Genomic DNA, 27,420 nt, shown 5'->3' on the forward strand with positions numbered 1-27,420 from the left:
ACAAAGGAGCCACAAGAATGAGAAGCCCACGCACCCTGCAATGAAGAGTAGCCCCCACTCACTGTAACTAGAGAAAGCCCACGTGCAGGAAGGAAGACACAATGCAGCCAAAAATAAATAAATTGATTTTTTTTTTTTTTTTAACCTGTTAGCTTTTTTTTTTTTTTTTTTTAAAATATTTATTTATTTATTTATGGCTATGTTGGGTCTTCGATTCTGTGCGTGGGCTTTCTCTAGTTGCAGGGAGCGGGAGCCACTCTTCATCGCGGTGCGTGGGCCTCTCACTGTCGCGGCCTCTCTTGTTGTGGAGCACAAGCTCCAGATGCGCAGGCTCAGTAGTTGTGGCTCACGGGCCTAGTTGCTCCGCGGCATGTGGGATCTTCCCAGACCAGGACTCGAACCCGTGTCCCCTGCATTGGCAGGCAGATTCTCAACCACTGCGCCACCAGGGAAGCCCTAAATTGATTTTTTAAAAAAATAAAGTAACCCCACACTGAACTGGAACTAAAGGTATAACTCCAATTTTTAAAATAGTTATATCCAGAAAAAATAGAAATAAATACAGATGTGTGTTTATGCCTGGGTTAGTATACACACATATATTTCCTAGCTCTGTCCACTGAGAGCGCCTAAAAGCATGACACTTTATTTTAATGAGCACACCCTGTGCTCAGAGCTTGGTGTTTAAATCCCCATTTTATAAATGGTAAATGAAATGAACCAGAGCTCCTTGGAGAAGTGACTGATGTCAGTGGCGGGGAATGGGAAATCAAAAGATGGGCCTGGAGCATCTGGTGGTGCCAGACAATTAGGAAGTACTCAAAAAAAGGATGGGGGGGGGGCATGTCAAAGGGACAAGGGGCCAACCCAAAGGTGCTCCCAATGGGCAAAGCTAGAACAATCTGAGCAGCAATTGTATTAGATTATAACCTGCAGAATAAATGAAATATCCGTGAACCCATAATGATATAAATAAATAACAATAATTATGGGAAGAAGGGCAAGTCTTCCTTTCAAAAGAATTCCAGTTAATAAAAGTCGAGGGAAAGAAGGAAATAGAAAATCACTATTGCAGACATGACAGTAATAATTGCTCAAATTAGTGGGCAAAAGTTTGAGGAGAAATATACGTGCAAATCTCAAAATCTCTCCCTACAGATAGTTATTATTTCCAAAAGAAAAATAATGACATTACAGTGAAGATACCTGGCAGATACCACCAGATTCTGCAGAGAGGGGGAGTAATTTACTATCCTCTTGCTTCAGACTCAGCAGTCCCCCCAGGACGACCACGGAGAGAAGATTCTTGGCAGGACTTAGATGGCCAGGATCCAGAACATAGGCCAGGCAGGGAGCACCCCTTTCCCTGCACCCCCCAGCCTGTCTTAATCTGCCAGGGGACCCGGGAATGAACTTCCCAATTCCACAACCTGCAGCAAATTTTACCAGGAAAACCCAAGAAATCACATTGTGCAGACCTTGGCCTTTCCCCTAAACTCCCTCTACAGAGCACCCCACAGTAGCAGCGGGGCAGGAAGCAGGGACCTGCCAACTCCAAGGTGGAGGGCTTATGCTGTTTTGTAGCCTTGGACGGTGGAGGGCCACTGCAGTGAAAAGGAGCCCAGATGGGAGCCAGGACTCCTGGGATCTGTCTCCACGTGTGCATAAAGTGAGAGGAGACTGTATGCAGTGATCTGTCCTTGAGCTCTGATGTTTTGGAATCTTCACTTTCATAAAGAAGGGATCCGTTTTTGCTTTGTGCCCGAGCTGGAACACAGTGGACGGCACCACTGGCATTGCTGAAGGGCTGCCTCTCCAGGCCTGGGCATGTTTGGGAGATTCCAGACCTTGGTTATAGGGGAAGGTGGAAACTGGACACCAATGTGCACCAAAAAGGAAATGCTCCTGAATAATAGGTTAGAAGCCTTTGCTGGACCACACCAAGTGCGGCCACGGTAGCAGATAGGGCTTCTTACACTTTAATTTCAATTTCATCTCTGTATCAAACACTTTGCAGATGTGGATTCCGAGGCCCACAGGATCAAGTGTCTTCAGAAAGGTCAGGCAGGTGGAAAGGAGGCAATTTGAAGCCATCCAAATGCCGTTCGGATGCATTGATATATTTTTATTTTATATAATCTTTCATTTCGTACTTTTATTTAGAGGAAGAAAACTGAATGTCTCTCTTTTCTCTTCCATGGCTTTTGAGTCTCACACATGAAACTCCCAATGGTGCTGGCAGGATGTTATTACTTTGACATGTCAACTAAGTTTGGAAATTAGAGGTCAACACCCCTCCCACCCCCTAAGGAATGGCCATCCCTCCTATCCCATGATCCCTGTCCTTTTTAAAGCCCTTTCACAGCCTTATGTGGAAAGGATCCTAGGATCCCCACTTCCCAGATGAGCAGACTGAGGCCACCCAGGGTAAGTACCTGATTGCTGACAGGGTCAGGGCTGGGACCAGAAGCCCCAGCTGCAGGTCAGAGCATCTACCCTTCTCAATGCTGTTTTAGTGGCTAAAGCAGGGGCAGCCAGCCCAGGAACTACCGTAGGGGACATCTAGGTCCCAACAAATGCTGTTTCTTAACACCAGCTTTTGAGAAACATCTTCCCCTAATCCACAGAAGCAACTACTGAAAAGCTGTACATTCACGTGGTTCCAGCAAAGAAATGGAGTGCTCTCCTTCGGCTACTTACAGTAATGTCCAGTTTAATGACGCATCCCAGAAGTTTTATCAATTTCCGACGAAAATCATTTTCCTAAAAATGTCCCACCTCTCATGCTTGCCTGGAACACTGGGGCAGGCAGTTTCCCGTGCTGGAACTATTGGGCAGGGGTGGGGGGTTGGGGGGGGCATGTATCGATTTCACGAACCCACAGGACAGAAGCTTGGATCTGAGGTCAGTCCAGGTGAAGAGGGCTCGACTCAGCACAGGCGGGCCCCCAGGTCAGCAAGGGAGGGAGGCCACAGAGCTTGGTGCCCGCAGGAGCTGGCAGGTTTGTGGTTGTTCCCTCAGTCCTGGATCCAACATGAGTCAGTGTCAGGCCTGCAGACAGAGGCTCCCAGTGACCCACCAAGGGTCACCCACTGTGCCTTGGGGGCAGACATACTTAAGAATGCTTTGAGAGGGGTCAAGCTCAGGGCATGGCTGAGTGACCCCTCCGTATCCTTGGGGCCACACCCTGTGACAGCCAACAGCCTGGACCTATTTCATCCTGCAGATCAGGGATGCTTACACAGTCACGTAACCGAGGTGGTCTCTGCAGTTACCGAATCCACGGAAATTGTCCCCAAAGCTCTGTGTGGGAGTGTGTAGGGAGGAGGGGGCTCGTGTGGTGATATTCATGGCGAGCATCACTCGGCAAAGGTCCAGAACCCTGCCCTCCGTGCCCTGCCTGTATGGGAGGACCCGGATCCGTCCTGTGTCACGCTGCCCCTGGAACAGCCTGGCTCGTGGCTGGGCATTTACTGCGGGTCCAGCACCCTGTCAGATGATGGAGGTTCTATTTTCCCTCCTCCCTGGTCAGGGGATGAAATGCCCATCTCCTGCCCAAACATGTGTCCACTGGCCCCGCCCAGCACAGCTGTTTGCCCATCCATCACCGGACCAGGTCTCCACCGCAAGGACAGGAAGTGGTCCCCCATCCACCTCCACCACCAGGCTGGTGACTTGTGGTCACTGAGTACAGTAGTCAGAGAATTTTTAAACAGACTCACAGACATGTAATTAAAATCTCAGTGTTGGTTTTGGGGGAAGGCTCTGGGAGGCTTCCGCCTCTGCTTTGCGGAAATACAGATTTTTAGTGTTTGAAAGTGACAGGAGGCTAAAGTGAGACGCTCTAAATATACCGTCCTGGGCATTTCCGGGCAGCTGGGGAAATATGGGGTTTATTCTGCTCCTGTGGTCTCTTGCCCAGACTGTTAGAGCAGCCCTGCCACTGGCCTGCCTCGGGTCCCCTCCAGCCTGGGCTTTACCCTCGCCTCCACACATAGCTTCCACTCTACCCTTAAACCACACTCCCTTCCTGCCCAGAGCCCTGACCCCCCAACTGGCCAGAGCACAGCCCACGCTCCAAGGCCAGAATTCCAGCTCTCCGCAGTCAGGCCACAGCCAGACTTATGCCCTGAGCCGCACATTGCAGGATGATGGGCGGCCCTAGCACCTCACACCTGTGCAGGACCTCTGCCTAGAATGTCTTCTCCCCCACCTTATCCACCTACTAAGACTCAGTCCCATCCTTCAAGGCCAGTTCAGGTGTCACCTCCTCTGGGAAGCCTGCTCAGATCATGCCGTGGGACCCTCCAGCTTCCCCAGCACTTGACCCAGCATCTCCAGGAGCTGTCATCCTACCTCGCCTCTTCCTGGTTCTTTCCGTGTCTCCCTCCGGCCCCCCTTCCTGCTTCCCCTTGTTCCAAAGAGGGTCCTGCCGTCCTTTCACCCTTTGCTGGGCTTTATGGCTGCTGTTTTCCCTGCCGGTGCTGTCGTTCCTTGGCTCTAGGCCTTTGCTCAGGCTGGACCCTGCCTCTGCAGCATCCTTCTCCCTTGACATCGTGGCAAATTCACTCTCACCCCTCAAGGCCCAGCTCCAAAGCCCTCTCTCCCCTCAACTCCCATCCACATACCGGCTGACTCCGGGAGCCCCGTCCTGCCCAAGTGCACTCAGCCATGTCCCTGCTGCCACCGTGGCGCTTTCCTGCCTTGGGTCTGATGTCCATCTCCCCAGAGGAGGGACCTGTCCTGTGCCCCATCTGTGGGTCCCAGAGCCAGCAGGGTGCTGAGCGGGGCAAGCTGGGTTTGGGGCTTGCGGACCAGACATGGACACTGCCCTTGTGGCACCGCCGTGTGCCAGGTGCCGTGCCAGGCGCCTCACGACACAGCTCCCCGAGCCCTCTCGGCACCCAGGAGGCAGAGCTGGGACAAGCCTGTTCTCGAGGAGGGAGCGGTCCCACCCAGACTGCCCGGGCCCCCAGGTCCCACCCGGCCCTGCCCACCCCGGAGCCCGAGCTGGAACCACAAGTGACGGCCAGTCCCACTTTGTCTTGCAGTGGAGCGGGACCGCACCCTGGGCCACCAGGAGCCCCAGTGGAAGGAGTTCCGCTTTGACCTGACCCAGATCCCGGCGGGGGAGGCCGTCACGGCCGCGGAGCTCCGGATTTACAAGCTGCCCAGTACCCACCTGCTCAACTGGACCCTCCACGTCAGCATGTTCGAGGTGGTCCTGGAGAAGTCCAACAGGTGCCTGCCCTGAGCCCCACGGGCCCACTCAAGCCTCTGTCGGAGGGTCCGGCCCAGCCCTGGGTGCCAGGGGGTGCATTTCCCAGAGGACAGAAGGGGAGCTTCCTGGGCAGCCCACCCTCAAAGGACAAAGATGGTTGGCCCGAGGCCTCATGTCACCGTGGGGAGAGGCCCAGCATCAGTCCTGGATTCAAGTCCCCACCCTACTGTCCGAGCTGTGGGACATGGGCAGGTCACTGAGCTCCTGAGCCTCAGTTTCCGCATCTGTACACGGGCACAGTAACACCTTTGTACAGTAGCCGCAGTGAGAAAAGGCATGTAAGGCACCCAGGTCAGAGCCAGGCGGGGTAGATGCCACACTAATGGTCCCCCAGGAGGGCACTGGAAACACATAGGCAGCTGTGCCGGCCCTCAGTTAATTGTTCTTTCGTGTCCACAGGGAGTCTGACTTGTTCTTTTTGGATCTTCAGACGCTCCGATCTGGGGACGAGGGCTGGCTGGTGTTGGACGTGACAGCAGCCAGTGACCGCTGGCTCTTGAACCGTAACAAGGACCTGGGACTCCGCCTCTATGTGGAAACAGATGATGGTAAGACTCGGGTCAGCAGCGAACCTTACCCTGGGGGCTCCTCCGAGGAAGCTGCTGGCGGCAGGTGCAGCTCGAGCCCCTCACGGGGCCCTGGAGGCCTGGCCTTTTCCACCTGTGCTGCTGGGGGATACCTCCACCCCTACGCGGGGGCTCAGTGCGTAGAGAGTGAGGTTTCCGCAGTGCAGGACAGCAGGAGACCCCCTACCAGCCGAGAGTCCCTCCTCTCCTTCTGCAGGACCAACAGCTGTGTTGCTCAGAGTGAGTCCACGTTTTCCCTCCCCAAGAAATGGGAGATTCTTTCTACTCTACAGAGCTGCCTTCTGCACCAGGAGTTTCCGTCCTGGGCTGGGCGAGGGGAAGCGCTCACACCCTCAGGCTCTGAGGCAGAGGCCTGGGTGTGAATCTCAGCTCTGCAGCCTTCTAACTCGGTGACCTTGGCAGGTTACTTACCTTCCTAAGCCTCGGTTTCCTCATCTGTAGAATGAGGATTCACACCTTCATTCATTTAGCAGGTGTTTGGGGCAGAGCCTCCTGGTGGGCCCAGGGTTGGTGTGTCTGCAGTACAGCGGGGGCCACCACAGCTGGAACACAGAGGGCTAGGCAACGGCTGTGAGGAGGCTGAGAGAAGTGGGCAAAACAGTAACTCTGAAATAAATGTCATCTTATTTAATAGCAGTGGAGGGGGACAGGATCTGATTCAGCGTTCTATAAAACAACCCTCTGAGACACTCCCCCTCAAGGGGGTGTAGCATCTCTCCCCCTCCTTCAGTGTGGGCTGCGCTTATAGACTTGCTTCCCAAAGTATGCTGTGGGCTGGGGCAGTACCTTTGCAGGGGCAACCTGAGCGGCACCCCTCAGCTGGGTGCTCAGGCTCCCATGAACACGTCATGTAGCTCCCAGACACCCTTGATCTGACGGAGTGGGAACAGCACTTCACCTCCATGGTCTTCGTCCCCAAAACCCGGAACCCCAGTCTCACCATGAGAAAAACATCAGACGACCTGAAACTGAAGGGCATTCTACAGAACACCTGCCTGACCGGTACTTCTCAAAACTGCCAAGGTCATAAAAAAACACGGGAGGTCTGAGAAATTGTAACAGCCCAGAGGTGCCTAAGGAGTTGTGATGACTATATGCCAATGTGGGACCCTGGGTGGGATCCTGGAAAAAGGACGCTGGAGAAAACTACTGAAATCTGAGTAGATCGTGATGTTTAGTAAATAATAAGATACCAGTATTGGTTGATTAGTTGTGACAAATGTGGTTCCAGGACAGTACGTGCTGGGGACACAGGTGTGGGAACCGCTGACGTGCAGGTGGATCTGGGGGCAGGGGGACGGGAGTAACGCGCCGGGGAGGAAGGGTGACGATGAAGAGGAAGGAGACGGCGCCCAGGCTTCCCCGGAGGGACGTCGACTCGGGGCCTCCGTGCGCCAGTCCCCAGATCCCTCCAGTCCCGCCTGACGGTCCGGACCGGTCCCGCCTCCCGCCTTCGCGGCCCGGGAAGCTCGGCGCCTCGGGCCCTGGGAGCGCGGAGACGGAGAGGGGCGGCGGGGAGCCAGCCGGGCGGCCGCGTCACCGCTGGGGACCCCCTGCCCTGTGACGCGCGGGCGGGGCGCGCACAGCCGCCGCCTGTCCCCGCTGGGCCCGGGGCCGGAGCCCTAGCCGGAGCGGAGCGGACGATGGCAGCCCTGCGGCTCCTGGAGTCTGCGCTCGGGCGCCGGGTCCCCGCCCCCGGCTCGGTGCCCGCGCTGGCGACGGGCGGTGTGTGCGGCTTCGCCAGCAGAGCCCGCGCGCGTGCCAAGTCCTACGCGGACCCCGTGGAGGCCGTGAGAGACATCCCGGACGGCGCGAGGATCATGGTCCGGGTCTTCGGCCTCTGCGCGATCCTGGAGAACATGATAGGGGCGCTGCTCAAGACCCGCGTGAAGGACTTGACCGTGGTCAGCAGCAATGTGGGGGAGGAGAACTTCGGGCTCGGCCTTTTCCTGGGGACCAAGCAGATCACCCACATCGTCTGCCTGTACTTGGGGGAGAACTCGCTCTGCGAGCACCGGTACCTGGCAGGTGAGCTGGAGCTGGAGATCACACCCCAGGGCACCCTGGCCGAGCGCATCCGCGCGGGGGGAGCCGGCGTGCCGGCCTTCCACACCCCCACAGCCTGCGGGACCCTGGCCCAGGAGGGAGGCGCACCCAGCAAGTACTTAGAGGACGGCCACATCTCCACCCTGAGTCAGCCCAGGGAGGTGAGGGAGTTCCACGGACAGCAGTACTTTCTGGAGCACGACGTCACGGCCGATTTTGCTTTGGTGAAAGGGTGGAAGGCCGACCGGGCAGGAAACGTCGTCTTCAGGGCCAGCGCCAGGCCATGTGCAAAGCTGCGAGAACCTCAGTGGTGGGGATTGAAGAAATTGTGGACCTGGTGTCGTTTGCCCCAGAGGACATCCACGTTCCTAACATTTACTTAGAGGACATCCATGTTCCTAACATTTACTTAGGTCGAGGAATACAGGGGGGAAAATATGAGAAAAGAAACGAGCATTTAATGATCCGGAAAGAGGATGATGAAATATGCAAGTCTGCAGATAGTATAAGGACACGGATCCTCAAGCAGGCAGCTCTTGACTTTGAGGACGGCCTGTATGCCAGTTTGGGCATAGGAATCCCTCTTCTGGCCACCAGTTACATCAGCCCCAGCATAACCGTTCATCTTCACAGTGAAAATGGAATCTTGGGCTTGTGTCCGTTTCCACTGAAAGAGGAGGTGTACGCAGGTCTCAACAATGCGGGCAAGCAAACAGTCACCCTTCTTCCTGGGGGCTGTTTTTTCTCCAGCGATGAATCATTTGCCATGATTCGAGGGGGGACACATCGACCTAACCTTGCTGGGAGCCATGCAGGTTTCCAAATATGGTGACCTGGCTAACTGGATGATACCCGGCAAGAAGGTGAAAGGAATGGGGGGTACGATGGATCTGGTGTCCGGTACCAAGACCAGAGTGATGGTCACCATGGAGCACTCCACCAAGGCCAGTGAACCCAAAATCTTAGAGAAATGCACCAGACTGTTGACTGGGAATTGGTGCGTGGACCGCTTTGACAGAGAAGGTGAAATCATCACCGAGAAGGCCGTGTTTGACGTGAGAGGACTGACCCTGATCGAGCTCTGGGACGGCCTGATGGTGGAGGACATCAAAAAGAGCACGGGGAGCACCTTTGCCATCTCCCCGAATCTCAGCCCCATGCAGCACGTCTAAACCTAGCCGGAAAATGAACCTTGGTCCCAGAGCGTGTGCTTCTCCCTTTAACCTCCTGGATTGCATCCTGAGAAAGCCGCAATCACATTTCTGCATTTCACCAGCATCTGGCCGGCTTTCTCCTGCCATCCCAGACTGGCTGCCACTGGATAGGCTTTGTTCTCTCAAGAGGGACATGCTTTTAATTAAAAACAAAAGGAAAACAGAGGCACTGACCTTATATGTCCTGTGAGTTCTGAGAAAGCTCTGCTCCAATCACCCTCCTCCCTGTCTGTGGTATTTACATTAAATTCTATGCAGCTTGAGATGATCCCATGGGAAAGGTTTCACTGAAGTGCCTACTTTCGTGAGTGGATAATGAAATATAGGGAAAAGTGATGGGGGAGGAACTGTTACCGAGCCCAAGCTCACTCTGCTCACTGCATGACAGGCCCGTAAATCAGGAGATGAGTTGTTGAGATAAGGAAGAACGACTTTAATTGGAAAGCTAGCAGATGGAGAAGATGGCAGACTAGCGTCTCAAAAAACCCATCTTGTCCTAGTCCCAATTCAGGCTCCTTTAATACGATCTTGTGGGAAAAAGGGGCAATGATCTTTCTGGCTACTTCCCACTGAACAGCGGTGATGAGGGGGTAGTTGTGAAATGGAATTGATCAGTTTTGGGTCAGGAATATTCCTTAAAATTTTTAGTGAGCAATACAATTCTCTTTCTTTATCGACAACTATTTGAACCTGATGAAATCTCTTCTACAATGAAATTCTAATCTCAATACTTATGCTTTTTGAAGAGCAACCTTAAGTCTTCTAAGGGTTCACAAACCCATTGCTCTCTAGGCCTCTCAGGAGTTGGGTCATTTTCTGATGACAGTGGGGCTACTTTAACCCAAGCATGATGAATCCATGGCTTTGCTCCAGCTAACTTGACAGATGAGTGCGTGGTAAGTAATACCACACGTGGTCCTGTCCACCTTGTAGTCAGATGGTGCTCAGGGCCTTGTTCTCTCTAGATTTTAAAGAGGACTCCTGGCAGGAAAGGATGTAAGGCTACCTCAGTTGGATAGGCAGACCTACTGGAAGCAAACTCATGAACAGAGGTTAGTATAGTGCCCGGAGTTTTAACATAACTGGCAACTGCTAGATCTTTTAGAGCATTTATAGATTCTCCCTCCCTGGCAGACACCTGGAATGGCCTACCATACAATGTCTCAGTGGGGCGTAATTTGAGCTGCTTCTGGGAGCCCCTCTGATCGTGGCAGGGCAACTGACAAGGCCTTATCCCAAGGTAAATTAGTCTCTTGACATATTTTAGCAATGCTCCTTTTTAATATGTAATTCATTTTCTCAGTTTTTCCTGTTGATTGTGGCCGCCAGGATGAATGTAGCTTCCAGTTCATTCGCAGTGCTTTAGTTAATTGTTAGGTTATGGTAGAGACAAAAGCAGGCCCATTATTCACTTTGAAGGGGGTTAGGCAGTCCAAATAGGGGGATAATTTCCTTAAGGTGGACTTTAACCACTTCAGAGGCTTTTTCTGTCCTGGTGGGATATGCCTTCACCCATCCTGAAAAAGTGTCCACAAATACTAGCAGGTGTCTGAAATTTTCTGTGGCTTGAGGCATTTGAGTCAAGTCTATTTGCCAGTCCTCAGTGGGGCAGGTTCCTCTGTGTTGAGTTCCCATTTGGGGAGCCCTGATAGCAGTCTTTGGGTTATTTTTAGCACAAATCATGCAATTTTGAGTGACTTGCTGGTTGGTCCTTTGTAGGTTAGGCCCCATTATATATTTTTGTACTCTGTAGTCTAAGTAAGGGGCTCAAATTCACGTTCCTTTAAAGCCTCATAGAGGAGCTTTAGTATGAGCCTATCCATAGTTCGGGATCCAAATCCGACAAAACCCTGCCATTCCCAGAGACCCCCTTCATTTGTCTGTGAGTCTTGGGTGTTCCCAAGCCTGCAATTGCCCATTTTCTATCAGGCAAAAGACCCCGCTGTCCTGGAAGAATGACAAAACGCAGGTATGTGACTTGTTTCTTACATACTTGGGCCTTTTTCTGGGAGACCTTATATTCACAATTGGCCAAATAATTCAGGGTTCTTATGGTATTTTGTAGACACATTGTATGCAGGGAGTGCTATGAGCAAATCATCCACATATTGGAGTAAGAGTCCTTCATCCAATATTAAGTTTCTAAGGTCCCTAGGCAACATTTCCCCGAACAAGGTAGGGGAATTCTTAAATCCTTGAGGCAGGACTGTCCAACAATACTGTTGGAGTAACTGTGCTTCTGGATCCTGCCGTTCAAAAACAAACAGCTTCTGGGATTCTTCTGCAATAAGAATGCAGAAAAAAAGCATCTTTCAAGTCCAAAAGTGAGAACCAGCTGAATTCTCCCAGAATAGTTGTGAGCAGAGTGTATGGATTAGATGCTACAGGGCGCAGATCATGGACTATTTCATTAATAGCCCTCAAGTCTTGGACAAAGTGATACTCTGTTGAGTTTGGCTTCTTGACTGGGAGGAAAGGGGTGTTAAATGGGACCTACAAGGTTTAACCAGTCCTGTTTTCAAATTTTTTGAGAACTGGCTAAATTCCCTTTTGGGCCTCTTGCCAAAGAGGGTATTGTTTTAGATTAGATGTCCCAGTGTGCCTTTTTAATGGAATTTGTATTGGCCATGTATTTTTGGCCTTCCCTGGTGTGCCATCAGCCCACACTTCCAGCCTTACCTTTTCGTAGACCTCTGCCCACACTTCCAGCCTTACCTTTTCGTAGACCTCTGCCCACACTTCCAGCCTTACCTTTTCGTAGACCTCTGGTGGGTGCAGGGGAAGAGCTCTGTCTCCTTTTCTGGGGCATCCATGAATGCCATCTGTAGGCTTACAGTGTGGGCTGGTGGGACCCTGATGTCAAGCTGTCTTGGCAAAAAGTTACTTGAGCATTTAATTTACAAGGGAGACCTCAGCCCAAATGAGGGATTGGACACACCAGCATACATAAGAAACCGTGTTTCAGGGTGAGGTCCCCTCATTGGCATAGAGGTTGTAAGAAAGAAAAATTTTGTACTTCTCCAGAAACTGCCATGAACTGGATGGATTGAGATGTTTTCTGTGCCACCTTGGTGTTTATCACAGAGTTTGTTGCACTCGTATTTACCAGAAGGTCAATCAACTTGTCCCACACTATCAAAGTTACCTGGGGCTCCTGTGGGGAAATTGTAATTGGACACCTCAAGTTCAAGGGAGCCCCCAGGCCTCTTCATTCATCATCAGTGTTCCTCTCTTTCTACCATATGAGAGGCTCCCATCTTTCATTTATTGTTTTCTTTCTTATTCTTTAGTCTAGGGCAATCTTTTTTCCCATGCCCTTCCTCCTTACAGTAAGCACCCTGTTCCCTCCTCAATGGTGACTTACCTCCCTTCCAGTTACTTGCCTTCCAGGAATGCAATGCTGCTGCCAGAAAAGTGGCATTCTGTCTTGCATCCCCTCGCTTCTGTCGTTGTTCCCTGTTGTTGAACACTTTAAAAGCAACATCTACCAACTGAGAAGGTTCATTCCAACTGCACCATCTAACTTTTGTAATTTTCTTCTTATATCTGGGTACTTTGCCCAATGCAGGTCATATTTACCATTCTCATATTTTCGGGGGTCTCAGGATCTACATCAGTGTAGCACCTATAAGATTGATAAATTCCTTCTAGAAACTCTGATGGATCCTTAGTGGGTTTTTGTTGTATCTCCTGAATTTTGTTTAAGCTCTTTTGCCTAGGTACTCCCTTTGGAATACCCACTAAGATACACTTCCTATAATGCTTTAGGAGCAGGATACCTCCATTATTAGGCTCCCAGTCAGGCTCAGCGGCAGGAACTGTCAGATTTGCTTCTGGAGTTCCATCTGGATCTGCTGGATGAAGCTAGTGTGCTTCCTCTTTAGCCTTGTCAGTGACCATCCTTCTTTCATCCCCAGTAAGTATCATATTCATATGAGTGTGAATGCCCAAGAGGGATGGTAAGTGGCAAAGATAGAAGTGAAAATTTCAGTCATGTGGAGGGAGTCCTCTCGGTAAGTAGGGTTATAGTTTTTCCAATTAAACAAATCTGATGTTGAGAATGGCTTGTGCATCTGTAGAAACCCAGCTGGTTTAAGAAACGCATCTGCATTAAGGCCTCCTATAGGATATTGGTGCAAGGGAAACTGCCCTGCTCCAGAAGTGGCTCCTAGTCCAAACTGGGTGCCCTGTCAGGTCTTAGATGGTGACACCAAACCTGGCCCCTGTGCCCCGGAGGTTAGCATAGGAACTTCTAATTGATCCCCATAAGTAAATGAAACAGGAGGCGGTGAATATGTTGGTGGCATGTGGGCGGGGGGTGGCCAGAACAACTGCTGGTGCAGTCTGCTCGGCCAGTGGGGGAGCCAGGCTGGCCACAGGGGGGTGTAAGTTTCAAAATAACATGTCCCCACTCTCACTTTCTCCCCTTCCTCTTGTAGAACAGGTTTTCCCTTGGTTTTCTCTTTCGACTGCTGTACCATAAGGTGGCAGCAGTCTGACTTCTTTTCCTCCTGTTACAATAGCATAAATGCTTCTACATACAGAATCTCATCATTTTTACCTGCTCTTTCACAAAACAATTCTAACTGCAAGATCGTATAATAAGTGAGCGATTCAGTGGCCACTGCTGTCCTGATCCTAACATATATTGGGTCACACACTATTACAATAAAATATCATCTCTTCTTTGGTCATAGACCCACAGCTATATTTTGCCCATTTATTTAAGATAAGCCCCAAAGGGCTTTCCTTAGGGACAGATGGAGTGTTTCCCATATTTATAAGTTCAGTGGGCTTCCCTGGTGGCACAGTGGTTAAGAATCTGCCTGCCAATGCAGCGAACACCGGTTCGAGCCCTAGTCCGGGAAGATACCACATGCCATGGAGCAGCTAAGCCCGTGGACCACAACTACTGAGCCTGCGCTCTAGAGCCCGCACACCACTACTACTGAAGCCCACACGCCTAGAGCCTGTGCTCTACAACAAGAGAAGCCACCACAACGAGCAGCCCCCTCACCGCAACTAGAGAAAGCCCACGTGCAGAAACGAAGACCCAACACAGCCAAAAAGATAAATAAATTAGATAAATAAAATTTTTAAAAAGTTCAAGAACAACAAAACACAAAAAGCACAAGCAAATTCTAATACCAAAAGCACAAAGAGATTCCATCAAGAATGAATGCAGTATAGCTGATTCAGTTTGATATACAGCAGAAACTAACACACCATTGTAAAGCAATTATACTCCAATAAAGTTGTAAAAAAAAAAAAAAAGAATGAATGCAAAACAAAAGCCAACAAACTGGTTCACAAAGTAGGTAGAGTCCAACAACGATTCCGCTCTCCAGCAGGGTACCCCAATCAAATGAACAAATTGGCTTTTCCCTTAAAGGAAAAATGCCCAAACTGAGAGGGGAAAATGTTCCCAGTTGTATATACTGGAGCTACTTACCCTACTATGTGAGACCCATTTGGCCCCCAAATGTTGATTCCCCACTTCAGCTGCCCGGCGCTGGGGCAGCCGGTGCCACTTCAGGGAATTCTGAAGGAAAGATCCTCAGGACAAATGGTCCCGGTGGCTGCTAGGGCCTTGCCTGAAAATTCCCCAACAGAGGCCAACTAGCCACAAGCACCAAGGGTCCTGGCCGGCTCACCAAAAGTTGTTGCCGAGCCCAAGCTCACTCTGCTCAGCAGACAACAGGCCAATAAATCAGGAGACAAGTTGTTGGGACAAGGAAGAACGACTTTAATTGGAAAGCTAGCAGACTGAGAAGATGGCAGACTAGTGTCTCAAAAAACTATCTTGTCCCAGTCCGAATTTGGGCTCCTTTTATACAGAAGAGGAGAGGGAGGGGACTACTGCAGTGCCAACCAATGGCTTAGCGGGACCACTAACGGTCACTTGTTGACAGTTGCTTGCTTGGGGGAAGGGCTCACTGGGGCACTGACCAATGGCTGAGCAGGACTGCTTAGGTTGCACCTGCCCCACCCCTATTACAGAACAACTCCACCCAGAGTCTATGTAAGGCACCGTTTTATTAGAACCATAAAAACATACACACTTACATGTGAATTTGTAACTGGGAGAAACGCTGTCTGAATGTAAGATGTTTTTCCTTTGGCCCTTCTGACTTTCCTTCGGGGGCCTATCATTTTGTCACTAAATTTTGTCTCCTTGTTGCCTCACCTCCCCTGCCTCTCACATTTCTCCTCCTCGTAGCTAAATAGATGTCTCTAGAAGGGAAGCAAGACCGTCCAGGCGGCCAGTAAACTGGTAATAGGGGCAACTGAAGGGGGAGAGACCGTTGGTGCAGACATTTCTCCGAGAAGTCTCCTCTGTGAATAAACGGCCGCCTGTGTGTGGCCAAAGGCTGCGGCTTAGGATGGGAGGAGTTCTAGAAACCCGGTCGGTGGACTTAGATGGGTTTTCTCTTAAATCATAGCGTTCCTGTGTCGTCCAGATCAGACAGTTATTCCCGTCTTCTCTGTTACGGAGCCTAAACCAGCCTCTTGTTCATACTCCCTTGAAACCCATGAGGGGCGGTGACGTACTTCATCCTGAATCCACAGTCTCACAAACTAAACAGAAAAAAATGAGTTTCCGTTTGCGTGCGTGTGTGCGTGCGTGCATGCGTGTGTGGGGTTCAAACCCAGGCCTGCCATGGAGGCTGCGCTTTCTCAGTGCGGCTCTAGGGCTGCACAAAATGGATGGGAGCCCGTGGGTAAGAACAGGAAGCTCCAGCTGGTCAAGGAAGGCCTTTCAGAGAGGCTCCCTGCGGCCTCACGCTGACGGGAGGCCCGGATCCTGGAGTGGAGAGACAGTGCACCTGAGGGGACAGCCGCAGAGCGTCAGGGGACCGTGACCAGGCGGGCAGTGGATGGACGCCATCGAGTGGACTGTGCAACACCTTCTGGGGCTTCTGGGGCTTCTGGGGAGGAGGACTGATCTGCCCTGCCTGGTGGGAGACGTCCTCCAGCATCAGCCTGGGACAGGCAGAGGTTTCCAGAGGCAGACGAGTTACAGGTCTGTTCAACAGTAGCAAGAAGGAAAAGCATTGAGTTCCTAGTTCTCATGCGGTGAGGAAATAAATACCCTGTGGGACAAAAGCACACCTGGTCACAGCTGGCTCCCCTCCAAGGGTTTCAGCCAGGCGTCCTGATTGTCCTTCAACGTGGCACTAGGGTCACATCCATGACCGCAGGCTGAGGTGGGGCAGGGGCTGCAGGGAAGGGGCAGGTAGCACCCAGAGCAGAAAGAGGCCTTGGGGAGAGATGGGAGCAATCTTGGCCTGGCCCAGGGGAGGGGGCGTGAATCCCCAGGGCTGGGATAGGGCAGGGCAGCTGCCAAGACATCCGGGCCCTGATGGGGTAGACTCAGAAATGGGGGGAGGCTGGAGGTGTCAGGGGCCTTCCTGGCCCAGGGGAGCAGCATCTTCATCTGGGTCTGCGTGCCGGGGGAGGCCACAGTGTGGCCCCCATCTCGAGGTGTGGCCACACACCCCACGTCTCTCACAAAGGGGACAGCATGCCTGCCAGCACCCTCACAGTTCAGGTCTAGAGGCAGGGACCCTGGGCCTCAGAGGTTCCTGAAGTTCCTGCCTCTGCTTTCTGGAAAGGGTCCCGCCAGAGCCAGGCAGCCTGGGGGCCACCCCCTGGACAGCCGGGGCCTGCCCTGTGACCCAATCGCTCGGCGCCCAGGAGACCCCAATACGATCCTTGACCAGACAGTTGCACAAGAAAAGTCGACAGTGAGCACAGCCTCGGGAGCACCGAAGGTCTCCCTGCCCTCTCAGTGGACAGGGCTCTCCAGGGACTCACAGGACAGGGCTGCTGCACACGCAAGCCTGGAGGGCTGCCGGGCCAAGGCCACCCCATGCGTCCACCAGGTGTGGAGCTCTGCTCCAGTGCCGCGTGGACAGCCGCCCGCCTGCCCCCATCGCTCCACGGCCTCCTCCTGGTGCCCTCACGAGGCTTTCCCTCTGTGGAAGGGCTGCTGTGTGTCTTGTGGCTCTGCCTCCTCACGGGCCTGCTGTTCTTCCTCGTGACCCTAACCTGCCATGACCCAAACTCCCCGAACGGCTTCTCCCTGGGCCCCTTGCAGTGTCAGCTCCTGTCTCAGCAGGGTCATCCCTGAGTGGCACCTCTGATGGGCCCAGTGCATGTTTGTGGCAGGTGATGTCATAGGTCAAAGGTTGTTTAGTCAACCCTGGCCCATGGACTCAGGGCTAAAGCACAGCTGTGTAAGGGCCGGTGATGTCCCTGACCTGTAACGTGCAGTGGAGGCTCATGAGACCCACGAATAGAACACACATGTTTATGTATGTGCACGTGTACACTAGCTGTATAAATGCACACGTGTGTGTACACATACATATATGTGCATGTGTGTCTATGCCTGTGCATCACTGCTGCAACACTGGGGTGAAATGTAGCTGGAAGTGGGATGTTCGGCCCTGGGTTTTAAGAAACATTAACAGTGAGCTTGTAGTCATGCCCTGCTGTTTAGTGTGAGAAAATTCCACAGGGAAAGGAAAGGAAGAGGTTCTATCACATTCTCATCTTTATGATGAAAGCCAGGAAATAAATGTCTAAAGATGAACTAATATCTAAATATTCAGATGTATCTACTCAAAGGAATTTTATACATTTGAAATGTTCATAGTTGAGACTTAACAACCGAGAAAAAGTTTATGTAGAAAAATTGGGGAAAAATATAGACTTCTTTCTTACGCTCACAATTTAAATTAACATGAAAATAGCCCAGAAAAATGAAAATGATGCGTTGTAGCAGGGGAGGGGTTTTATGGGTGATATTTTTTCTAAGGTTCTTTACAGTTGTTATATATCGCTTTGACAATTAAAACACAAGAGGGCATTGGAACTGCAAAGAGGTACAGGAAGATAGTTCTACTGGTGGAGGTGACTTTTCCGGGGAGAAGCAGCGTGTTTTTCCGGCCTCCTCAGGCTTCAGCAGCTGCGGGTAAAATCCCAGCTTTACCAGCATCACTACTCCTAGGCTGAGGCCCCAGTCATGTCTCTGCCCACAGCCTTTTCTCTCTTCCTTCCTTTTCAAACCACAAACCCACTGGTTGAGAACTTAAATGGATAAGAAGGGCTCTGGAATTAGGTGCACGTGTCTGAACGTGGACTTGGGGTAAATGGCTCTGCCCGCGGAGCCTGGGGTCTCGTTTGGGGGCATCGGTGAGTGGCCTACTCTTGGGCGGTACTCAGGAGAGCAAGCACTGGGTCCTGGCAGCCGCTCCCGCCAGCCGGGTGTTGTAAATCCTACACTCATCCCCAGAAAGGATGGGGTGGAAGGTAGAACTCGGGCCTCGGGGCCCCGAGATGGATGGGAACCCTGGTTCTGAGAGTCCCCGGTAGTGGTGCTCTGAGCCGTCACCGAGGGGCTCTGATGCTTCTCAGTGAAGTGATGGGTCTGGCGTCACCATGAAGACTGGTTGAGTTCATCACGTGAACTGACTGAAAGCTGTAAAGCGCTGTCCCAACAGGCGGTGCCCTGGACTGTCACTAATCCCGAGCCTGTGCTCCCGAGGACCCTCCCCCGCTCCTGCAGACCTGCCCGCTGGGGGCTGGGGCTGGACTTGGGACTCGGGTCTTCAGAGGAGGAAACCGAGGCCCAGTGGGTCCCCTGCAGCCTCAGGCTCCGTGCTCCTGGCCCGCCCCCAGAGAGGTTCCTGCTGTGTCCCCATGCAGGGCCCCACCCTCGAGTGACCGCCCTCTCTGCTCTCTCCGTCTCAGGGCGCAGCGTGGATCCTGGCCTGGCCGGTCTGCTGGGGCAACAGGCACCGCGCTCCAAACAGCCTTTCGTGGTCACCTTTTTCAGGGCGAGCCCCGGCCCCGTCCGAGCCCCTCGGGCGGTGAGGCCCCTGAAGAGGAGGCTGCCGAAAAGAACCAACGAGCTGCCGCCCCCAAACAAACTGCCGGGGATCTTCGGTGAGGTTGGGACCAGGTGGTGGGGACAGAACCCTCCTGGCTTCAGTGGGGTCAGGCTGATTGTCCGTCACCCAGCCACCTTTCCTGACACCACTTTGCCCCTGCACCCTGGGGACCAGCCACGGCACGGTCTCCAGGGCTCTGAGCATCTGCCCTCGCCACCCTGAAGGCCCTTCCTGTCCTCCCTGGCTCACCAGGCCCCCACCCCACCCCCCCCCCCGTCAAAATCAGGTGCCCCTGGTGGCCCTCGGTGCTGCCCCGGGCGCCCTGCAGGATCCAAGCGTTTGTGTGAAGGTGTCCCTACCAGGCCAAGCCCCTGGGGATCACAGCCCCCTGGTGCCCTCCTTTCCTTCACGGGGAGCCAGGCTTTGCTTGGCCTCAGTGGGAGCCACTTGTCCTGTGGAATGGGCGTGCATGGAGAGGCGGATGAGGTCGGGGGTGTCTCCGGAGGAAAGGAGGAGGGGCTGCTGGGCGGCAGAGGGTCCCCGGGCTGCTGAGCGGACCATGGGGAGTCACAGGCTGAAAGTCAGGGGAGGCTGGGCTGAGCGTGGGGTGACTGTAACCATGGGGGATCATCTGGAGCCATCGAAGGTTCTTGACCAGGGTCACGGTGCCAGCAGAGCTGCAGAGATGGGCTTTATGAGACCAAATGGGTTAGTTTCCCATCGTTCATTTACTCAACAAATGAGCCCATCAGGGCGTCCCCCGCCCCAGGAGCTCCCCGTGGTAGGTGCACAAAGCAGGAACCCCAGCAAAGACCTTGCCCCTTCTGTCCCCCGCAGACGACGTCCACGGCTCCCACGGCCGACAGGTGTGCCGTCGGCATGAGCTCTATGTCAGCTTCCAGGACCTTGGCTGGCTGGTAATTCCTGACTCTCCTTCTTTCCTAAATGACAGTCCCCACCTTGATGATGGCAAGTGTATGTTCAAGAGGAGGTAGAAACATGGGGGATTTGCATTTTCTTGTTTTACTTTCCTCTGTTTTCCCAAGTTCTCTAAAGGGAGAATGTGTTGCTTCTGTAGTGAAAAGTGCTTTTTTGTGAAAACCATGAAAATGGAGACTGTCTGAATCCTTAGCCATAAAATGTCAGAGCTGCAGCAGGAAAACCGAGGCCAGGGTGGGCAGTGCCTCTGGCCTTTGCTGTGACTGGGGGTGAGCTGGGGAGGATGAAGCTGAGCGCTGATGGCGCATGAGGGGGACGGAGATCGTGCCCAGCCCTGTCTGCTGAGGGTCTTCCGGTGGCTGTCAGACCTCTGGGGGAAACTGCCCTGGGAGGGGCCCGAGGGTGGGCTGGTGGGCCCTGAGGCTGAGGGAGGGTAAGGGGCAGCCCTGAGTTGTGCTGTGACAGGTGCTGGACTGGGGGGCTTGGGAGGGGCACATGGATGGGACTCACCTTCTCCCATTACCTGCCCCCAGGACTGGGTCATCGCCCCCCAAGGCTACTCAGCCTATTACTGTGAAGGGGAGTGCTCCTTCCCACTGGACTCCTGCATGAACGCCACCAACCACGCCATCCTGCAGTCCCTGGTCAGTACCGCGTCCCTCTGCCTGGACGCCCAGGGGAGGGGTTTGCGGAGGAGAGGGGCGCGTGCAGCCAGCAGGTGATGGCAGCAGTGCTGTGTCAGGGAGCTTTCTCTACATGGAAACTGTAAGGAACGGCACCAAAAACGGAGGAGAGCTTAAACACGCTCTCCTCCCGGGGTACGCTCCCGGGCAAGGTTCACTGGTCCGAGAGAAAGGGGCCAGAGAAGTCGCGCCCCGGGCGAGGGTTTGGGCAGAATTTATAGGGGAAGAAGGGAAAGGGGTGTGGTGAATCCGGGAGTGCGCAGGGTATTCCTTATTTGGTGGTCTTTTCGGTATCGTGAGGGACCGTTAGTCCCGCCCCTCGAAAGGCGGGAAGGCTGGGCCGGGTGGAAAGTCCCCAGGTCAGTTCCTGGAACTGGGTGGTCCGGAAAGTTTCGGTCGGCTGCAACCTGTGAGTCTGATTGCGTTCCGCTGCCTCGGGCCAGTTGGCCTTACAAAAACCTTTCTGCGTGCACGTGCAGTGAAATCCCACAGCCCTGCAGAAACTGGTCCCCGTGTGGGCCACCCCCAACCCGTGCACCTAAACAGACGTGCACGTGGGGGACTTGCACGTCCATGCGGTGGGTACCAGACTTACAAAGGCCCGCCTGCTGGTGGTCAGAGGCACAGCCCGTGCATGATAGGCGGGCATCCCACACGGCTACTTGTGCCCTCGGAACACACACGTGCACCATGTTCACTGGCACTTTCGGCCTCCTGTGTGTCACACACGCCCTCAGGGTCGGGGTGGGTGACACACGTGTGGGTTCTGCCCCCTCTTCCTGTGCACGAGTCCCCAGGTACCCCGTGCCCTTCTGGTTTCCCCTCCTGTTCCTTTCCCGTGGCTCTTTTTTCTGGGTCCCTCTGGGCTCTTTGTGCCTCTTCAGGCTTTTGATGCCCCGGTGTCTGGGGAAACTTTAAACGCTGAAAACGTTTCTGACAGGAACACTGTTGCTGCTGCTTACCGCTAAGTGTTTGAAATGTTTTTTAGTGCTGAGGCTTCTTTCTAGAACATTGACCTGGACACTGTAGTTACAGGTTGTTCAAGGTGATGCCCTAGAGCAAATGAGTTAAGGCAGCATGGACCCCAGGATAATGCCTCCTTTCCCAATGGTCACATGGGATTTGCTGGACCCCTGGGGAGCTGCCTTCCTTGAAGAAGGTCAGGGGTGATGGAGCCTGTCCTGGCAGCAGGCTGCTCAGAGCTGGGGCTTCTGGGGTAAGGCTGGGCTCTGGGGACCGGGGGCCAGGCTGCCGGACAGGGCCCCCCATGAGACGGCTTCGCCCAGGTCCTGCTCAGCGGCCTCCGTGAGGCCTGGGAGGTCCCGGTGGATGGAAGCAGGTTCCCTTTTCTCTCCAGCCCCTGACAGGCTGGGGGGCTGCCTTCCGGGCCCTTCCATGTGGGGCCCCGATGAAGAGTCCAGGGTGAACGGCAGCTCATCCTGCCGAGTCTCCAGATAAATATTTTTGTAGAGGCTGCAAGAGCTCACTCAGTCGGACTGTCTTTAGGGGTAGAGCTGTTTGGAGGAGGGTAGCGAGATCCCCGTGCCAGGTCCCAGTCGTGCCGCGGCCTCGGCCTCAGCCATGGAACTGGGCAGGTGACTCGGTCCCTGTGCCCTCAGTGGTCATCTGCCCAGAACAATCCCTGCCTAGAAATTGTTAGGAAGGGTGGAGGTGCTTTGAGGAACAACAGTGTCGGACACCCCAAGGGTGAGCCTAGAAGTCTGGCCGCTAGCAGGTGTAACACGGACCTTCACCGGCTCCCAGTCTGGAGGGGGAGACGGACCAGAAACAGCTCATGCGGACAAGACACGATCAGGGACGTTGCAGAAGCGCAGGGACAAAAGAGGAGCAGAGGGGACCCCGGGGGGGGGCGCTGCAGGGGCGCAGGCAGGACCTGGGACACGTGCCGGGGGCCAGCAGGGTAAGGGTCGTCCTGTCTGACGGGAGGGGCTGCGACAGAAGCCACAGGTGCCCTGGCTGGGCCTGAGGGCAGCGGCGGGGCTGGGGGAGGGGTGGGGGGGGGTGGCCAAGGGGGCGGGGCCGGGGCAGAGTTCGCGCCAGCACCTGCCGGGCTGCGGGGCGAGATGGCGCCGGGCAGGGGCGAGCGGCAGGAGCCCGGGCGGCAGGAGCTGGGGGCTGGGACGAGGTCCCCGCGGTTCTCACGCCTCTGCCTGCCGCCCCCTCCCCGCCAGGTGCACCTGATGAAGCCTGACGCGGTGCCCAAGGCGTGCTGCGCGCCCACCAAGCTGAGCGCTACCTCCGTGCTCTACTACGACAGCAGCAACAACGTCATCCTGCGCAAGCACCGCAACATGGTGGTCCGCGCCTGCGGCTGCCACTGAGGCCCCGCCCCGCCTGCTGCGCCGCCCCTACCGGGTCAGGTCAGCCCTCCGCAGGGGGCACCCCCCAGCGCCCTCATAGCTCAGGCAGGGCGGCAGCGAGGGCGCCCCTCCGCTGCCCACATCCTGCCAGGGGCTGGTCCTCCCCAGGCCCCTCTGCCCCGCCCCCGCCCGGCGCCTGAGGCGGTGGTGGAACTGCGGCCTGGTGGTCTGCGTCCGCAGCAGGGTCCTACCCCAGCCCCTCCCCAGAGGCACGGGCTGACCGTTCTTTGGGGCTGACAGAGAGTCCTGTCTGAGGACCTGCCCTTGTCCACTGCTGGCCCAGCTGTGGGAGGATGTGGGACGAACTCAGAGGCACCTGCAGCCCAGGATGGCCACCTCAGGCCCTTCACCGTCCACGACAGGGTCTGGGGATGTGTAGACAGGTCCTGGTCCATCTCCAGATGCCTGCCCTTCCCAGGTGCAAAACTGGGCATTTCTGGGCACTTCTGTTAGAGTGTGGAGTTGCCCTTGGTGGGCTATATTTGTGGATCTGAATTACCAAACCGCTGGCCACAAGGAGGCGTGTGGGTCGCCTCCAGAAAGAGCTAAATGAACAGCATGATTTAGGGCCAAGGCCGATGGCATTCATCTTCCCTGTCTTCCTCCCTTGACCTGCCTCTGCTGTCTGGGGAAGACGTGCAGGGCACGGACACTTTAGGGAAACAAAAAATCCTGGGGGCTTTATTGACCCCGTCTGTCTGTCACCATGTTGAACCATCAGGAGTTCAGGTCTGTGGAAAAGTTATCTTTTTGCTGAGCCAAGTATGGTGGCTACATCGGGTGGCCCAGGGTGACAATGCCCAGCACGGGTGACATAGTTTCCCTTAACCTTCTGCATGGCAGTCATCAATAATCAACCTTGATATTTTTTCTTTCAAATCTGGAATTTCAAAATGACCAGCACAGAACTCCAGGTGGCCACCACCAACAGGTTAGAGTTGGCATGTGGAGTGAAAACTCTCGCCATCTCCTGCCTCCAGTGCTCTGGGACACGGGGCAGCCTGGGGCCAGGCGTGGAGCGAGGGCGAGGCTTGTTAGCACCTGCCAGTGTCCAGAAGCTGTCAGAAACAGACTATTCAGCCAAGTCTGCGTCACCCTGTGTGCCCAGGAGCCCCGTCCTGTCTCTTGGGGCCTGTGAGCCAGAGACAAGACCCCGGTCCCAGGGGAGTGACAGGCAGCAATTAAGCTGAGCTGGGTGGGGCGGTTCCCGGAAACCACTGCTCTCCTTGGAGCGGCTGCCGGCAGTTGGAGTGTTTATTTGATTTCTGACTTGGTAAGCCTGTAATTTACCTGGTGGAGCAGACTGCGTCCAGCTGCCCGAACCCTGAAATACTGTGTCATTAAAAGCACAGCCTGGGCCCGCCCCAACCCACAGGCACAGCCCAGGACGTGCAGCCCTGGAATTCACTCTGCGCCCCAAGGAGGGGCTCCAGGAGCGCAGGTCTGGCAGGAGGGGTGGAGGCTGGGGCCTTGCTGCAGGACAGCAGCCCCTCCGCCTGGACCTGGGAGGGCCTCTGGGAGCCAGGGCACAGGAAGTGACCCTCCCCATGGACAGAGGAAGTTGGTGGTCTCCTCTTTAGCCTGGGGCTTTGAGCTGAGGCTGGCAGTGAGCGGACCAGGTACCAGCCCAAGTGTAAGGAGACCCGTATTCTGGCTCCAGCTCAGCCACTGATGTCTGGGCAAGTGCCCCCTGATTCAGGGTTCAGTTTCCTGTCTCTGGCATGAGGACATACAAGGACTCTGACGTCTCCAAAGGCCGTTCCAGCCAGAGAATCCGCCTGCCACTCTGGCCATCTCTTCTCAGAGAGCCAAGACATGGCCTGAGTGCCCAGCTGTCCTAGGACTTGAAACCTGCCATTTCAGGGCCTTATTCAGAGCTCTCTCCTCCCAACATCAAGGGCAGTGGAGGCTTAGAAACTTTTGACAAATGTCAGTGTTAGGTTTCTTCAGTGCCTAAGCACATAACCTGGCATGGTTTGGGGCACCAGGAAAGTTTATGAAGTGAATGTTTTGAAGATGTGGACTGCCCTGCCCTCAGAGGTGTAGAACGAAAGGAACACAGGATTGTGACACGTCTCCCGTTTCATGCAATAAAGCCAACAGTCCAGCAGTCACGGCCTTCCTGACACTTCTGGCACCTTCAGCCATCCAGGTGGCCACCAAATGAAATCAAATAGAAGAGGCTTCAGAGAAGGGAGTTAAGGACGGAAAGCCGATGAGGTGGCAGTGGTCAGTCACTAGGCCCACCTCGTTTATCTGGTTGCCCTTGGCAGTCTGGGTCACATTCAAGGCTGTACATGAGAAGCATAAATGAGGGTGGTCAACTCAGGCCCACTGGTGGCAAAGTAAGCACTGCCGGAGAGGGTGGGCCCAAAGGAACAGCAGCGCCTGGGGCCACGCTGTGTGGGCACACTGCTCTGTCACCTCACCCCTGGTGCGCATCTTCATAACCGAAGCGTGATCCTGGCCCAGATGCCAGCTCATCGGGCGAAGCCCTATCCTTGTGTATCTCTATGTAGGGAAGTAGGTGACATTCTTCAAGAAATTCCCTGTAACTTCATAGGGAAGGAAGCTGTGACAGGAGAGGGTGAGCTTTGTAGCTCACAGACCCGCTGGCAACAAGCCCTGGCTCTGCCTCTTGTTGATCTGACCACACTGCGCACCGGGAAGCCGGCTCCTCCCTCTGTAGAACGGGCTACTGGCTCTGCCCTGGCAAGGCCAGCGCGGGGAGCAGGTCTGTTCGGAGCACTCGGCACTGGGTCTGCACACCTGCGCTGAATGAATAGCATTATTAGTGGCCTTATTTTATTATTTTTTTTGCGGTACGCAGGCCTCTCACTGTTGTGGCCTCTCCCGTTGCGGAGCACAGGCTCCGGACGTGCAGGCTCAGCGGCCATGGCTCACGGGCCTAGCCGCTCCGCGGCACGTGGGATCTTCCCGGACCGGGGCACGAACCCGTGTCCCCTGCATCGCAGGCGGAGTCTCAACCACTGCGCCACCAGGGAAGCCCTAGTGGCCTTATTTTAAATGAGTTTGCAAATGTGGGCCTCTCCTGCGTGCCTTCCTATTAAAACCCACTCCTCCCAGAATGTGTCCTTGGAGGTGCTGCTGTACTTACTTCAAAGCTGTGCTTTTCCTAAAAAAATAAAAACTTGGTAGTCTCCTGGGGTGAGGTGTGGACTTGCCCACCCCTCCGTGGGGGGGGGGGGGGCGTAGCGGCCAGCAGGGGACATGGCAGCGTTGCCCCCTCTCTGTCCTCCCACGGCCCTGCTCACTAGTAAAGCTCAAGGGGAAACTTCCTGGGGTTTGTCTCCTCACTGGGAAGCCTTGAGCAAGCATTTGGCCCTCTTTAAAAAAAAAAAAAGTTTTTCTCACTTAAAATATTACATGTGTGTCGGGGACACTCTTGAAAATCAAAAGCAGAATACAAACACACACAATCTCACCACGTGGAGACCACCGGGGTTAATAATTCCTTCCAGGCTTCTTTCCTTAGCACACTCCTGTCGGTCTCTTTATATAATATATGGGTATTCTACAAAGTTAGGATCGTACTCTATGTGCTGCTTGGTGATCTGAATTATTCAATCTATGACATATTTTGAACATTTCTCTTATTAAATATTCTCTGGAAACATAGTTTGCAGTAGCACTCCATCCCTTGACCTCTGCCTTAGTTTTGTCACTTACAAACCAGGGCTCACTATTACTTCCCCGGAGGGCAGGTGTGCGGCCCCCTGATCCTGTCACCTGCAGCCCTGGCCCAGCATCGGGAAGGCAGGGAGCCAGGGCACGGCCACCAGGCTGGCCATTAGCCCAGAACACCTGGGCCGGGAACCTCAGCTCTGAGGCTCAGGTCACCACCTGCACAAGGGTCACAGGTGACGACCATGCAGTAGTTTCTGGGGAAGCCCTTACACAGGCCAGGGTGAGCAATCGGCCCCTGATGATCCCCCAACCAGCCTCTCTGGCCGGTCCACTGGTCCCCCCTTCCCAGGGCCATCAGGGAGGTCCAGTGACAAAGTCCCCCTGCCCCCACCCTGCCCTTGTTTCACAAGGGCTTTGTGACCAGTCTTCCCTCCTGGGGCCTCAGGCCAGCCTGCTGCCCATCCCCACATCATCCCTAGGGCCAGCCATGCCGACTCCTGAGTACTTCACACACGTTCCCTTGTCTCTTGGACATCACACCAGCCCCGAGTGGCTGGCATTCTCCTGGCCTCACTGCTGCGTGTTCTGACAGCCACAGCTGACCACCAGTGAGAGGGACACCTCTGTTAAGTAGTGAGGGCCCCAGCCTGGAATACTGCAGCAGTGGATCCCAGCCACGGGAGTGGACCCCAGCCAGCCAAAGGGGATGAAGCCCCACCTGAAGCAGAAAGCCAGGCTGGCA

General features: G+C 54.4%; 2 protein-coding genes across 2 annotated transcripts in view; both read left to right on the forward strand.

Moving 5' to 3' along the window:
- The window catches only part of LOC116743977 (bone morphogenetic protein 8B-like), a 35,670-nt gene extending 12,613 nt beyond the window's left edge, over nt 1–23,057 (forward strand). The window contains exons 2-7 of the mRNA XM_032613234.1: nt 5,052–5,241; nt 5,681–5,829; nt 18,888–19,082; nt 19,865–19,944; nt 20,500–20,610; nt 22,842–23,057. Coding sequence (XP_032469125.1) covers nt 5,052–5,241; nt 5,681–5,829; nt 18,888–19,082; nt 19,865–19,944; nt 20,500–20,610; nt 22,842–22,991 — 875 coding nt within the window. The 3' untranslated portion in view covers nt 22,992–23,057. The remainder of the gene's footprint in view (nt 1–5,051; nt 5,242–5,680; nt 5,830–18,887; nt 19,083–19,864; nt 19,945–20,499; nt 20,611–22,841) is intronic.
- LOC116743972 (succinyl-CoA:3-ketoacid coenzyme A transferase 2, mitochondrial-like) lies at nt 7,512–9,357 on the forward strand. Its single transcript, XM_032613220.1, is given in 3 exon segments — nt 7,512–8,193; nt 8,196–8,689; nt 8,691–9,357. Coding segments are annotated over 3 exon segments (1,572 nt in total). The 3' UTR covers nt 9,087–9,357.
- Nucleotides 23,058–27,420: the final 4,363 nt, after the last annotated feature.

Source organism: Phocoena sinus, chromosome 1 (assembly GCF_008692025.1).
Source record: "Phocoena sinus isolate mPhoSin1 chromosome 1, mPhoSin1.pri, whole genome shotgun sequence".
Taxonomy (NCBI): domain Eukaryota; kingdom Metazoa; phylum Chordata; class Mammalia; order Artiodactyla; family Phocoenidae; genus Phocoena; species Phocoena sinus.